The sequence below is a fragment of the Scyliorhinus torazame genome, chromosome 15, assembly GCF_047496885.1.
Source record: "Scyliorhinus torazame isolate Kashiwa2021f chromosome 15, sScyTor2.1, whole genome shotgun sequence".
Lineage (NCBI taxonomy): Eukaryota > Metazoa > Chordata > Chondrichthyes > Carcharhiniformes > Scyliorhinidae > Scyliorhinus > Scyliorhinus torazame.
In genome coordinates this window covers 151,714,714-151,729,605 of record NC_092721.1, presented here as the reverse complement: position 1 = coordinate 151,729,605, position 14,892 = coordinate 151,714,714, and the positions used below count along the sequence as shown (strand labels likewise).

General features: G+C 50.1%; 1 protein-coding gene across 1 annotated transcript in view; it reads left to right on the top strand.

Moving 5' to 3' along the window:
* The window catches only part of flt3 (fms related receptor tyrosine kinase 3), a 206,556-nt gene that overhangs the window by 87,961 nt on the left and 103,703 nt on the right, over positions 1-14,892 (top strand). The window contains exons 4-6 of the mRNA XM_072476942.1: positions 1,365-1,512; positions 7,357-7,472; positions 8,408-8,522. Of these exons, the coding sequence (XP_072333043.1) occupies positions 1,365-1,512; positions 7,357-7,472; positions 8,408-8,522 (379 nt within the window). The remainder of the gene's footprint in view (positions 1-1,364; positions 1,513-7,356; positions 7,473-8,407; positions 8,523-14,892) is intronic.

Below are 14,892 nucleotides of genomic sequence, written 5' to 3'. Positions count from 1 at the left end.
TGGAAGTGACTTCCTGTTGCTAAGCACCAACTTACTTCTATTTATTCTTCACTAAGCACAACAGAAACACAGTGGGAACTTATCAAACCCTACACGTACAAACACCTTTGTCCAGCATGAATCTAACTACAGGTTTTAGCCTTCCAGGCACAGAAACATTAAATTAAACATTCCTAAAACTAAACCTCTTATTTCTGAGGTTTACCAATACAAATGTAAGTCCCTTAAACTACCTTTGTTTCCTAACACTTTTTAATTAAGGATTTTAATTAAATAAAATGTTATGGGTGCGATCTACTGGCTGAGTCTCTCCTGAACGGGAGGGCGATGTGGCCGGTAGATGCCGGGGGAAGCCTCACTCAGGCTTCCAGGCAGCCAGTACACCTTGCGAGATCTACTCAGACTTCGCAAGGCGTTGCGATCAGGATCCCGCCCACAATAGGCGTGACCAGGCCTCCCACGCCTAAGTCAGTTTTAAACTCACATAGGTATGCACATCTGGGATCTACTGGGCTCTCGGCATCTAACGGCCTCTCTAGGGAGACCCCAGCTAGGTGCCGTTCAGTACTGGTCCACACAAACCTGGACCAGGCAAAACAGCACCTAGGGGGGGAGTCTCCTGGGCTATCTGGGTGATCAGGAACAGGGCTGTGTGGCACCCTGGTCCTCCCGCTGGAACAGGGCACCTTTCCACCCTTGCACTGCCAAGGTGCCTGGGTGGCACTGCAAAGCCAGCATAAGCACTGTCAGGGTGCTAGTGTGGCAATGCCAGGATGCCCAGGTGCCATGGTGGCACTGCTAAGGGTCAGGTACTGGGGTGACTGCCCATAAGAGGGTGAAGAGGGGTAAGAAAGGGTGGTTATGAAGGGGCCTCTGGAAGGTTGGGGGGTGAAGTGTGGGGGTCCTAGAAGTGGGGGGCCCAAAAGGGGGGTGGGAAGGCCTGAAAAGGGGGGCCCTCAGCAACCACATAGCAGGGTGTCGTAACTTGCGGGGGTGTGAAGTAATGCCCATGTGAGTGGGGGTTTACATTTTCTATGGGTGCGGGGTCCCACACGCCCTCTTAGAGATCGGGACACCCTTTCAAAATGGTGGCCTGTTGTCTGAGGAGCCGGTGTGCCCAGCGAGTTCAGCTCCCCAGCGATGAAAATAATTCTAAGTGTGGACTTGGTCGGGGAGAAACTCCCCAGGGCCCAGAAAAGTGACCAAATATGGTTAGATAGTGGTGGGGAACTCGTGACAGAGCCGGTGGGAAATTCCCAGCAAAACCCGCCACAAAAGAAACTTTTTTGTTAGATCGCGCTTAGATTTCAAGATTTTGCCATTTTGTTTTCTTTTCTACACAGTTGATGTAAAATGTGACTTAGAATTTCAGGTTAATGTCAGCAAAATGGAAGTTAATCTTTTGGACTCTATAACACTGAACGTGATCGTGAATATTTCTGGGAATATATCTTGTTACTGGAACTTTAAGAACAGACCTCAATGCAATGCAAATTATTGCACCTTGCACAGGTAATTTATTTTATTACAGGTACATTAGAAACCATTAAGTGATATTCCTGATTTGTGATGTGCACCAAACTGAAATTGCCGACTTGTGTTTGACAAAAAGGTCATGGTTGTACAAGCACCAAGGGCTACATTTTATGCTTCCCCACTGGCAGGTTTGAAAGTGGGGGATGGAGGTGGGGTGGGGGGGGGGAGGGGCTTATAATATCCAATGCGTGGCCTTCCTACCAGCTGCTGACTTTATGGGGAGCAGAGTAGGTGTCAGATGAACCATCCCATCTTGGACCTATTGAGGCCCCTAAGTTGCCAATTTATGGCCACTTCAGGACCTCATCCCACCCCCGCTACTATTTTACCCACAGCAGGGGGAGGCCCATGCCAAGCGGGTAGCTCGGCGGCTTGGTTGCGTGGCTGGTGTTTACAAAGTAGAGTAGGAGGTGTGGATGCCACCTATGCGGATGCCCTGTGCCCATAGGAGGCAGTCCACCTCGGTCACACTGCCCCATTTCTCGTAACCATCGGCTTCATAAACCTTTTCCTTTAAAGATATTTTATTCCAAATGTAAACAATAACAACAAAACCACATTCCAGAAAAACAGAGGTACCAGTTTGTACATTTTCCCCCTTTTAATCCCTTCCCTCCCCATCTCCTTGCGACGAACAGCTCGCAAATATCACCCTGAACGGCCTCCACCATACCTTGTAGCCTGCTTCTGACCCCCTTAATAATAATAATCTTTATTATTGTCAAAAGTAGACCCATGGAGGAAACCCAAGCAGACACGGGGAGAACGTGCAGACTCCACACAGGTTACCAGACCCAAGTGGGAATGAAACCTGGGACCCTGACACTGTGAAGCAACAGTGCTAACCACTGTGCTACCGTGCCGCCCAAACATTAAGGCAAACTTAACCTTTACAAACCTGAGAAACCCGTACAGGTCTCCTAGCCAAGCCGCAATCCCTGGTGGCATATCGAACTCCAATTCAAAAGCATCCGTCGCCAGGCAATCAGAGAGGTGAAGGCCGTGACATTGGTCCCCTTCCCCTTCAGCAGCTCCGGCACCTCCAAAACCCCAAAGATCACCACTATGGGGTCCGGCTTCCCCTCAGTCCCCACTATCCTCGATAAGGTCCCAAACGTGCCTCCAAGAAACTCTCCTGCGTCTCGCAGCCCCAAAACATGTGAATATGATTCACCGGCTCCCACCAACACTTCTCACATCCATCTGTTACCCCCGGGAAGAATCCACCCATCCGAGCCTAAGTCATGTGCACCCTGTGTACCACTTTAAACTGAATCAAGCTCATTCTAAATCAGGAGGAAGTTGAGTTCACTCGCTGCATCGCCTCACACCAGAGCCCCCATCCTATCTCCCTACCCAACTCCCTCTCTCACTTCCGCTTAATGCTTTCCACCAGTGCCTTACCCTGCTCTCCCAACCAGCTGTATATGTCCCCAATCCTGCCCTCCCCCATGGGAGCAGCAATTTCTCCAGCAGTGTTTCTCTAGTAGTTGGCAGCAGCTCCTTACTCGCAAAGTCCCACACCTGCCAGTACCTAACCTCATTCCCCCCTAGCTCATCCAACCCAGCGTATTTCCCTTCTGAGAACATATCCCTGACCCGCTCCAACCCCTCCTCCCTCCACCGCCCATCCACTCCCCCCAGCTTAAACCTGTGGTTCCCATGTCGTGGCATCAACTGACATCTGGTCCAATTTAAAGTGCCTCCTCAGCCAATTCCAAATCTTAAAAGTCGACTCCACTACCGGATTCCCAGTGTACTTCCTGGGGGCTAACGGCAACGAGGCCGTCACCAGGGCCCTCAAACCTGAGCCCCTACAGGACACCTCCTCCAACCTGATATACTCCCCCCCCCCCCACCCCCCCCCCCAAACGCCTCACTGTCTCCATATTTGCTGCCCGCTATAGTGCATCAGGTTCGGGAACGCTAACGCTCCTCTCTGCCTCTGTCTTTGTAGCAAAGCCCTCTTCACCCTCGACACCTTCCCTGCCCCCACAAATTCTGAGACCAGCGCCTCCACCTTCCAGAAAAATGCATTAGGGAGAAAGATCCAGTGGGACTGAAAAAAACCGGGAACCTTGGCAGCATATTCACCTTTACCACCTGCACCCTCCCTGCCAACGTCAAGTGCAACGTATCCCACCTTTTAAAGTCCCCTTTAACATTTTCCACGAACCCTGTCAAGTTCCACCTATGCATTGTGGCCCACTCATGCGTTACCTGAATCTCCTGATACCTATACCGCTCATTTTCCACCTTAAATGGTAGCACAGTAGCGCAAGTGATTAGCACTGTGGCTTCACATGGTCAGGGCCCCAGGTTCGATTCCACGCTGGGTCACTGTCTGTGCGGAGTCTGCATGTTCTCCCCGTGTCTGCTCCGGTTTCTTCCCACAGTCCAAAGACGTGCAGGTTAGGTGGATTGGCCATGATATATTGCCCTTAGTGACCAAATAAAAAGGTTAGGAGGGGTTATTGGGTCATGGGGATAAAGTGGAAGTGAGGGCTTAAGTGGGTCGGTGCAGACTCGATGGGCCGAATGGCCTCCTTCTGCACTGTATGTTCTATGAAACCTCCAGGTTTGCTCACTGCCCCACCGTATTCACCGGGAACACCGCGCTCTTCCCTACGTTCAATTTATAGCCGTAAAAAGCCCAAATCTCTTCAACAAGCTGATAATTCTACCCATACTTTCCAACCGATCCGTAAGACCATAAGGCATAGGAGCAGAATTTGGCCATTCGGCTCATCGAGTCTGCTCTGCCATTCAATCATGGCTGATATGTTTATCATCCCAATTCTCCTGCCTTTTCCCATTAACCCTTGATCCCCTTATTAATCATGAACCTATCTCTGTCTGTCTTAAAGACACTCAGTGATTTGGCCTCCACAGCCTCCTGCGGCAAAGAGTTCCACAGATTCACCACCCTCTGGCTGAAGAAATTCCTCATCATCTCTGATTTAAAGGATCGTTCCTTCAGTCTGAGGCCGTGCCCTTGGATTCTAGTTTTTCCTACTAGTGGAAACGTCCACGTCCACTCTATCTATGGTCCGACACAAACAACAACAGGTCGGCCGCATACAGTGATACCCGATGCTCCCTACCCCCCTCACAATCCCTCGCCACTCAGCTGACGCCCAAAGGGCCATCTCCAAGAGCTCAATTGATAACAAAATATCAACGGCAACAGCGGGCCCCCTGTCTCATCCTCCTATGCAACCCAAAATATCCCTAACTCATCTCGTTTGTTTGAACATAGTCATGGGGGGTGCATACAACAATCGAACCCACGCCACAAATTTCGATCCAATCCCAAGCCTTTCCAGAACTTCAAACAGGACCTCCACTCCACCCGGTCAAATGCCTTCTCCGCGCCCAAGAACACCTCTGGCCACCGTCCCTTTAGAGTGTCATACTTACATTCAGCAACCTTCTAATGTTACTAGAGAACTGCCTCCGCTTCAAAAAAAAACCGTTTGGTCCTCATAAACTATCAGTTACATTTTGGGAGGCCTTGAAGGCAGTTTCCGAGGGGAAATTATTTTGTTCAAGGCCCATAGGGATAGGATGATGAGGGAGGAGCACTTGTGATTATTGGATGAGATAGTTGAAGTGCACCCCTCCAATCCACACGGCAACACCTTCGGCAGGACTTTCACGTCCGTGTTTGGCAACAAAATGTTCCTTCCACTTTTTCAGGATCGGCAAAATGCCTGCGCTAACATAGCCACAACTCCCCCTTTTCTACCGCCTCACTAAACCTACCCACCAGGTGGGGGGGGGGGGGGGGGGGGGGGGCATCTCCGGAGCTTGTAATACTCCGTTGGAAAGCCATCCGGCCCCAGGCCCTTCCCCGACTGCATCCTACTAATATACTCCATCACCTCCCTTAACCCCAACAGCTCCTCCAATGGCTGCCCTTCCCCTCCTCCAGATCGCCGAACTCCAACCCATCCAGAAACCGACCAATATCCTCCGCCTCCCCTATTGGCTCATCCCTACACAACCCCTCGTAGGAAACCTTAAACACCTCATTTATCCTCCCCGGCTTCAACACCACCTCGCCCTTTTTTGCCCTCACCTGCAGAATTTCCTTGTACACAGCCTGACGCCACAACTGGTGGGCCAACATACGACGCACCTTTTCCCCATACTCATACTGCACACCCTCAACCTCCGCAGCTGCCCCACCACCTTACCCGTTGTCAACCGGTCAAACTGCCTTGAAACTTCTTCCTCTCTGCCAACAGCTTGTTTGTGGGGGCCACTGAGTACCTTCTGTCAACCTCAACTATCTCATCCAATAACTTCTCCCTCCTCATCCTATTTCTATGGGCCTTGAGAAAAGAAATTTCCCCTCAGACCACCGCCTTAAAGGCCTCCCAAAATGTAGCTGCTGGCACCTCACTATTCTGGTTGAGCCCCACATGGTTCTTAATTACCACTCTCACCTTCCCACAAAACCTATCAGAGTAAAGTTTCGAGTCTAACCTCCACTTCGGCCTCTGCACCTGTCCTAAACGAAACCTCACATCTATCCAGTCTGGTCTGAGATCACAAACGCACTCCCCTGCTCTATCCCCGTAACCCCAGTTAATCTGCATATGTTTGGACACAAAGGGGCAATTTATCATGGCCAATCCACCTAACCTGCACATCTTTGGAATGTGCGAGGAAACCGGAGCACCCGGAGGAACCCCACACAGAGAAAGTGCAAACTCCACACAGTTACCCAAGGCCGGAATTGAACCCGGGTCCCTTGCGTGTGAGACAGCAACACTAACCACTGTGCCACCATGCCAACCACAGTTTAACAAATTTTTAAAAGTTGTTTGCCGTTCTTGTCTGGTATCCTAACAAATGTCTCGTCCGATCTCCTAACACTTTTTAAAATAATAAGTGACTTGACCTCCACAGCCTTCTGTGGTAGAGAATTCTACAGGTTCACCACCCTCCCAATGAAGAGGTTTCTCCTCATCTCAGTCCTAAATATCGAAACAAACCTGTTGGACTTTAACCTGGTGTTGTAAGACTTCTTACAGTCCCAAATAGCCTGCCCTGTATCCTGAGACTGTGACGCCTTGTTCTAGCTCTTCCCACCCCTTACAATATCTCATTTGGTCAACTATTTTGTTTTAGTAGGCTAAATTCCCATTATTGTATTCCAGGTGCAAACCAGCCTCTTCCCTTAAGAATTCAAATCAGAATATTAGACAGGAGGGTAACGTACCACAAAGCAACCTTCCTAATTTTCCACTCATTCATTTCAATGGAAAGAAAAGCAGGTGTAAATTGAAACCTCTGAGCCCAATCTTCAGACACATGGACCAAGCATGTGCCAGGAATGCAAAGTGAAATCCCACTCTAAAACGGAAAGGATTTAACTTGTGCGAGCTCGTGTAGTTTGGAAAGGCTACAATATTTATATATCACAATTGATATGAAACAATCTAATTTCTGATTATGGTGATAACGTTCAATTACCCTTTTCTTCAATGATAATATTATTGCCTTTTAGTTTTTTTTAATCTTGCCAGATTTGGTGGTTCATATTCATTTCATATGTGGTTCCTTCACTTCCCTTTATGAAGTATGAAGAGTACACTAGCTTGATCAACCACATTTACAATTGTACTGCTTATTGTGATTTTTCAATCCAATGTCACTCATTTTCTGAATTTACCTTAAGTTCAATGAGGGAAATGGAAATACATTAAAGCATTAATAATGCAGCAATAAAGAACAATGCAGCAACAAATTACACTATTAATATGAAATGCACTTATATCTTGATAACCTGATTCTTATTCATTTTTTCAGTCAAGTCATTACTTTCACAATTTCCCGGATGAGAGAAATGCATTCTGGAATATATACCCTCACAGTTGAAAGTGAAAACACTAACTATACAATTAGCTTTCCAATTTTTGTTAGAGGTAAGTACTAAAAATAAAGAATAAGTTTCAGTCCATGAGACACTACTGGCTTCTGTTTGTCTACACACCCACATCTACAGTGTTCCTCTTCTCATTGTTTCCTGATTTGTGGGTACATTAGTGAGAGAATATATCATTAAACTGGCACACACACTAAAATATCTGTAGAAAGAGGTAACCCACAACAGGACTCAAATTTGTAAGCTAAGCTGAGACTTCAGTGCAGTACTAAGGGAGTCCTACATTTTCAGAGGTGCTGGCTTCGGGTGAGATGTTAAATCAAAGCTCAATGTGCTTCGCTAAAATGTAAAAGGTCAGCATCTAAACCAGAGCAGTGAGTTCTTCTCGTGCTCTTGTCAATATATATCCATCAATCAATATCACCAAAAAACAGATTAACTGGTCATTTATATAATTTGGCTAAGTGAGGAGAAAGCAGATTAGACTATTGAGCTGGATGATCAGCCATGTTTGTAATAAATGGCGCAGCAGGCTCGAAGGGCCTAAGGTCCTCCTGCTCCTATCTTCTATGGATCCATGTGGTACCTTGCTACAGCAAATTGATTGTGGCATTTGCCTACCCAGTAGTTATGTCATTAATGTTGATACATCCTGAGGATATGAACAGTTTTAAATCAATACAAGTTCTTTCATCTTTAAAGTGAGAAAACCAAGTTTGACATCAGGCTTACATCAGAATTAGATTACAGAAAACTGGAAAGTAGAGCTATTTAAGATTATTAGAAACTATTAGAATCCCTTGAAACTGCTCAGATTAGATTGCTTTGAATTTGAGTGAACGAGGCACCCTCACAAACCATTGTTGGTGGTAACTGCATACTTACTTCATTAATAGGATCTGTTCAGTGTTACATGTTTCTTCTACTCAAGTGAATTCTTCCAATACTGTAATATTCTGTAATTCCATTTGGCAGCAAAACCCAAGAAACCAAAAATGATTATGAAGAAAGAGGGAAATACGACATCATTTGAATGCTCAGTAGAAAGTTACCCTGCTCCTGAGTTAACTTGGCTAACTAATTGCTCAAGGTATGCTTCCCAGTTTTATAGTTTTATAAATTGTCACCTCCATTTACCTCCTTTTAGCATGTGTTATTTCCCAGCTTTAAAAAGATGGGCATACTCTCTGCCTCTATTTACTCTTTCATTAGCTTCTGGGGAGGTAAGTAAGTGGCTGAGATAAGATAGGTTGAACACTGCTTTGACTTGGCTTCTGCACATAGTATTCTCTCAAATCAAAATCAGAACCAGGGAGTCGCAATGTGGCAGAATTATGGTGCAGACAAAAATCTTCCACCTACTTGTTCAGCTCATGGGTACATTGGATTAGGTTTTAACACACTCGAAACCCATCCTCTTAATTAAAATAGGGCCCACTAATTCAGCTGGTAGTTTCTTAACTACATGGCTCATAGCTGTACTAGAATTACCTAGCTTCTGTTGTTTTGCTCTGTTTATAAGTTTATAATATATATATTAATATGTATATTTTAATATATTATTTAAATAAATCAAATTTCAAATAGCAGACCATGCAAAATGGAATCCTAAGCAATCAAATAGCTGATGCAATGCAATATGCAATCCAAAGGGCGACACGGTGGCACTGTGGTTAGCACTGCCACCTCACAGCTCCAGGGACCTGGGTTCAATTCCTGCCTCGGGTGACTGTCTGTGTGGAGTTTGCACTTTCTCCCTGTGTCTGCGTGGGTTTCCTCCGGTTCCTCAGGTTTCCTCCCACAGTCCAAAGAAGTGCAAGTTAGGCGGATTGGCCATGATAAATTGCCCTTAGTGTCCAAAAGGTTAGGTTGCGTTATGGGGGTAGGGTGGAGGCATATGGGCTTAAGTAGGGTAGTCTATCCAAGGGCCGTTGGAGACTTGATGGGCCGAATTGCCTCCTTCTGCACTGTAGGGATTCTAGGTTTGTATAATTTTTCAATTTGTTTTAGTCAAGTGCTGTGGGATATATTTCCACGTAATCTCTCATTTGCCTTCCACAATATAATCACCCTTATTTCTCACCCTTGTTAACCCTTTATTTCTGCATTTAACTTATATTTTCTACTCTGAAGACAGGCACAAAATATCTGGGGCATCATTCTCCGACCCCCCGCCGGGTCGGAGAATGGCCGTAGGCCGCCGTGAATCCCGCCCCCGCCGAAGTCTCCGGTACCGGAGATTGGGCGGGGGCGGGAATCGGGCCGCGCCGGTTGGCGGGACCCCCCGCTGGATTCTCCGGCCTGGTTGGGCCGAAGTCCCGCCCAGAAATTGCCTGTCCCGCCGGCGTAAATCAAACCTGGTATTTACCGGCGGGACCAGGCGGCGTGGGCGGGCTCCAGGGTCCTGGGGGGGGGGCGCGGGGCGAACTGACCCCGGGGGGTGCCCACACGGTGGCTTGGCCCGCGATCGGGGCCCACCGATCCGCGGGCGGGCCTGTGCCGTGGGGGCACTCTTTCCCTTCCGCCTCCGCCATGGCCTCCACCATGGCGGAGGCGGAAGAGACTCGCCCCACTGCGCATGCGCGGGAAACTGACAGCGGCCGCTGACGCTCCCGCGCATGCGCCGGGAAACTGTCAGCGGCCGCTGACACTCCCGCGCATGCGCCGCATTTCCGCGCCAGCTGGCGGGGCAACAAACGCCATTTCCGCCAGCTGGCGGGGCGGAAATCCCACCGCCGTCGGCCTAGCCCCTCAATGTTGGGGCTAGGCCGCCAAAGATGCGGAGCATTCCGCACCTTTGGGCCGGCGCGATGCCCGTCTGATTTGCGCCGGCTTTGGCGCCAGTCGGCGGATATCGCGCCGTTGGGGGAGAATTTCGCCCCTGTTCAACATATCTGCCGTTTCTTCATTCCCAATGATAATTTCTCCTCTCTCGATTTCTAAGGGACCTACACTTACTTTAGCTATTTTCCCCCCTTTTATACAAATGTAAAAGTTCATACAATCTGTTTTATATTCCTGGTTAATTTATTCTAATTCTATTTTCTCTCCTTTCTATCAACATTTTGGCATCCCTTCCATTGGTTTCTCCTAATCCTCAGACTTGCTACTATCGACGCCTTAACAGCAAAGTTCGGAATAGAATTAAATTGAAAGATTATAATCAGAGAATTGTTACAGCACGGGCAGAGGATATTCAGCCAGTCGTGTCTGCTCTGGCTCTCCAAATGAGTAATTTACTTCTCGTAATCCTCCTCGTAATCCTGCACATTCTTCCTTTTCCGATAATAATACAAGTCCTCTTGAATACCTTTGTAATAATCTCACCAAGGCCAGTCTTCTCACACTTTTATTTACCAAACAGAAATGGCTATAGCTGCAGCTTACAGCTCACAAGTCCAAGCCCAGGGATCTATAGAATACCGGCCCAGATTGAAGCAGTGGGTTTTAAACTCCCGCTGCTCGTTTCCTAATGGGTGAGCCCTTTGATGCACTATCAATTACAACGAGACGAGAGTAGAGAGTAATCAAGGCTTTATTATGCAGAGATGTGTGGCCTCCTACAGCTGCTGCCGAAATGGCTGCAGCTCGGTGAGCACCCACATTTATACTCCGCCTACTGGGCAGAGCCAGCAGGCAGGGATCTACCCCCGTACCTGTAATACAGGAGCCTTACCGTATTACATCTCATATGTGTATTATTTGGAAAAGTTCACTAATTCAGCCGGTCGGGTGCCTTGATCCTCCGTTGTGAGCGCTGCAGTCCCGGTGGCGATGCAGGCACTGGCTTGGTCGCCGGTGACTCCGAGAGCGTGTAGTCCTCATCTTCATCCCCGGGTGGAACCAATGGGAGGACGGATCATCCTGGAGCGGGGGCTGTGGTGAGGCGCGCTGGGGGGAGGATGGGTGGCTTCGGGGCAGATGGGGGGGAGGGGGACCCGGCTGATGCCAGGTCCCTGAGGGAGACCGTGTCCTGGCGGCCGTCGGGGTACGCGTGCTGCGGGTTTGCATGGAGTAGCTGTACCCTCTCGACCAACAGGTCTGCCTTGAGGAGCCGCACGTGCGGAGGAGAACGGGTCCTGGAGCTGCCAGCCACGTTGGGAGCGAAACCCCGGAGGTGGACTTCCTAGGGAAGGCAAGGAGATGTTCATGGGGGGTTGCATTAGTCACAGTGCAAAGTAGCGATCGGATGGAGTGGAGGGCGTGGGGGAGGACCTCCTGCCAGCGGGAGACCGGGAGATGTTTAGACCATAGGGCAACAGGACGGTCTTCCAGACCGTCCCGTTCTCCCTCTCCACCTGCCCGTTTCCCCGGGAGTTGTAGCTGGTCGTCCTGCTCGAGGCAATGCCCTTGCAGAGCAGGAATTGACGCAGCTAATCACTCATAAAGGAGGATCCCTGGTCGCTGTGGACTTAGGCTGGGAAACCGAACAGAGTGAAGATGCTACTGAGGGCCTTGATGACTGTGGCAGACGTCATATCGGGGCATGGAGTGGTGTAGGGGAATCTGGAGTATTCATCGACCACATTAAGGAAGTGCGTGTTTCGGTCGGAGGAGGGGAGGGGCCCTTTGAAGTCCATGCTGAGGCGTTCAAAGGGAGGGGAGGCCTTGCACCCGGTCAGGCCGGTAGAAGTGCGGTTTGCACTCCACACAGACCTGGCAGTCTTTGGTGACTGCCCTGACTTCCGCAATGAAATGAAATGAAATGAAAATCGCTTATTGTCACAAGTAGGCTTCAAATGAAGTTACTGTGAAAAGCCCCTAGTCGCCACATTCCAGTGTCTGTTCGGGGAGGCTGGTACGGGAAGTGAACCGTGCTGCTGGCCTACCTTGGTCTGCTTTAAAAGCCAGCTCTTTAGCCCTGTGCTAAACCAGCCGCTGGAGTAGAGTAGGTTGCGGGCCTTTATGAAGTGAAAGAACCAGGTGAACCCTGGGTGACAGAGACCATCGTGTAGGGCCCGGAGTCGGTCCACTTGTGTGCTGGCACATGTACCTCGGGATAGGGCAACGGGGCACTCGTTGAGCTTACCGGGGCGATACAAAATCTCGTAATTGTAGGTGTGTGTATTATAGGTATTACGGTACCTGATAGGCTAAAGCACCATTGGTGGAAACTGTATGCTTTCTATTGGTTAGAATGTATGATAGCTCCGCCCTGATAGGCGGGGTATAAGAACCCGTGCCGCCCCAGCAGCCTTCATTCTGTACCTGAGCTGCTGGGGGAAACATCTAGCTTATTAAAGCCTTCAGTTGGACTACAACCTCGCTTTAGTGGTCATTGATCGTGCATCAATTTAATAAGCTAGTTTTTTTCAGAAGAAAGGATGGAGCTCCGAATCAAGCCGGAGTGTCTGCAACTCAGCCCCCACGCGGCGAACTCAGCGGCAATCTTTAAGCACTGGCTGGCGTGCTTTAAAGGGTATCTCGAGATGGCCGAAAACGCACCCACGGGAGAGCAGAAACTGCACGTCCTGCACTCAAGGGTGAGCCCGGAGATTTACACCCTCATCGAGGAAGCGGAAGACTTCGATGCAGCAATAGAGCTGCTAAAGGACACTATATTCCCCCAGTAAACCAGGTCTATGCCTGGCACCTGCTTGCAACAAGGCGACAAACCTCTGGGGAATTGCTGGAGGAATTCTACCGTGCACTCCTGGTGTTGGGCAGAAGCTACGGCTGCCCGCAAGTTTCGGCGGGAGAACTCACGGAACTCTTAGTCCGGGACACTTTCCTGGCAGGTATGCTATCGTCACAAATCCGCCAGCGCCTGTTAGAAAAGGACACCCTGGGTCTCAGGGAGGCACGGGCCCTTGCAGGCTCCCTGGACGTGGCCCCCAGGAACGCCCGCACTTACGTTCCCGCCCGCGCGGCAGCCCCCTGGGCAGCGTGGAACCCCTCCGCGGCCGACCCCGAGACGTCCCCCATTCCCCCACAGGCCTGTGCTGCAAGGCGGCCTGGCAACCCCGAGGGGCCCGGCTGCTACTTTTGCGGGCAGGTTAAGCACCCCCGCCAGCGCTGCCCGGCCCGCGCATCCACCTGCAAGGGATGCGGCAAAAAGGGCCATTTCGTGGGGGTATGCTAGACCCGGGCGGTTGCTGCGGTCTCCGCCGGCGAATGCGGACCGCAACCACAGACTTCTCCATGGCCCCCGTGCGGCCAGCGGTCGCCGCCATCTTCATATTCCAGGGCCACGTGCGGACCCCGGGCGCCTCCATCTTGTTCCGCGGACGCCATGTTGGAGGGATGGCGCCGCCATTTTGTCCACCCCCAGCCATGTGCGACCAATGGGAGACGCCATCTTGGATGAACCCAAAGAACGCAGCTCGGCTGACCACGCACTGCCCGAAGAGAACTCTCAACTGCTGCGATTAGCCTCGGTGACTCTGGATCAGTCTCGGCCTCGAACACTCTCAACTGCTACAACGACCGTATTCATCAACGGGCACGAGACGTCCTGCCTAATCGACTCTGGGAGCACGGAGAGCTTCATACACCCTGACACGGTAAGGCGCTGTTCTCTCCTCATCCACCCCATTAATCAAAAAATCTCCCTGGCTTCCGGTTCCCACTCAGTGGAGATAAAGGGGTTTGTGTAGCAAACCTCACAGTCCAGGGAAGGGAGTTCAAAAAATTTCCGTCTCTACGTCCTTCCCCACCTCTGTGCGGCTATACTCCCGGGTTTAGACTTCCAGTGTAACCTTCAAAGTCTGACCTTCCAATTCGGCGGCCCTATACCCCCCCTTACTGTCTGCGGCCTCACGACCCTTAAGGTCGACCCGCCTTCCCTGTTTGCGAACCTCACCCCGGATTGCAAACCCGTCGCCACCAGGAGCAGACGCTACAGTGCCCAGGACCGGATCTTTATTAGGTCAGAGGTCCAAAGGTCATTGAAGCCAGTAACAGCCCCTGGAGAACTCAAGTAGTGGTGGTAAAGACCGGGGAGAAGCATAGGATGGTCATCGACTATAGCCAGACCATCAACAGGTTTACGCAGCTGGACGCGTACCCTCTCCCCTGCATATCCGACCTGGTAAACAGGATCATGCATTATAAGGTCTTCTCCACGGTGGATCTCAAGTCCGCCTACCACCAGCACCCATCCGCACTAGTGACCGCAAATACACTGCCTTCGAGGCAGATGGGCGGCTCTATCACTTCTTAAGGGTTCCCTTCGGTGTCACCAACGGGGTCTCGGTCTTCCAGCGCGAGATGGACCGAATGGTTGACCAGTACGTTTTACGGGCAACATTCCCGTATCTCGATAATGTCACCATCTGCGGCCATGACCAGCAGGACCATGACACCAACCTCTGAAAATTTCTCCAGACTGCTAAAATCCTTAACTTTACATACAACAAGGATAAATGCGTGCTTAGCACCGACTGTCTAGCCATCCTCGGCTATGTAATGCGAAATGGAGTTCTAGGCCCCGACCTGAACGCATGCGTCCCCTTACGGAG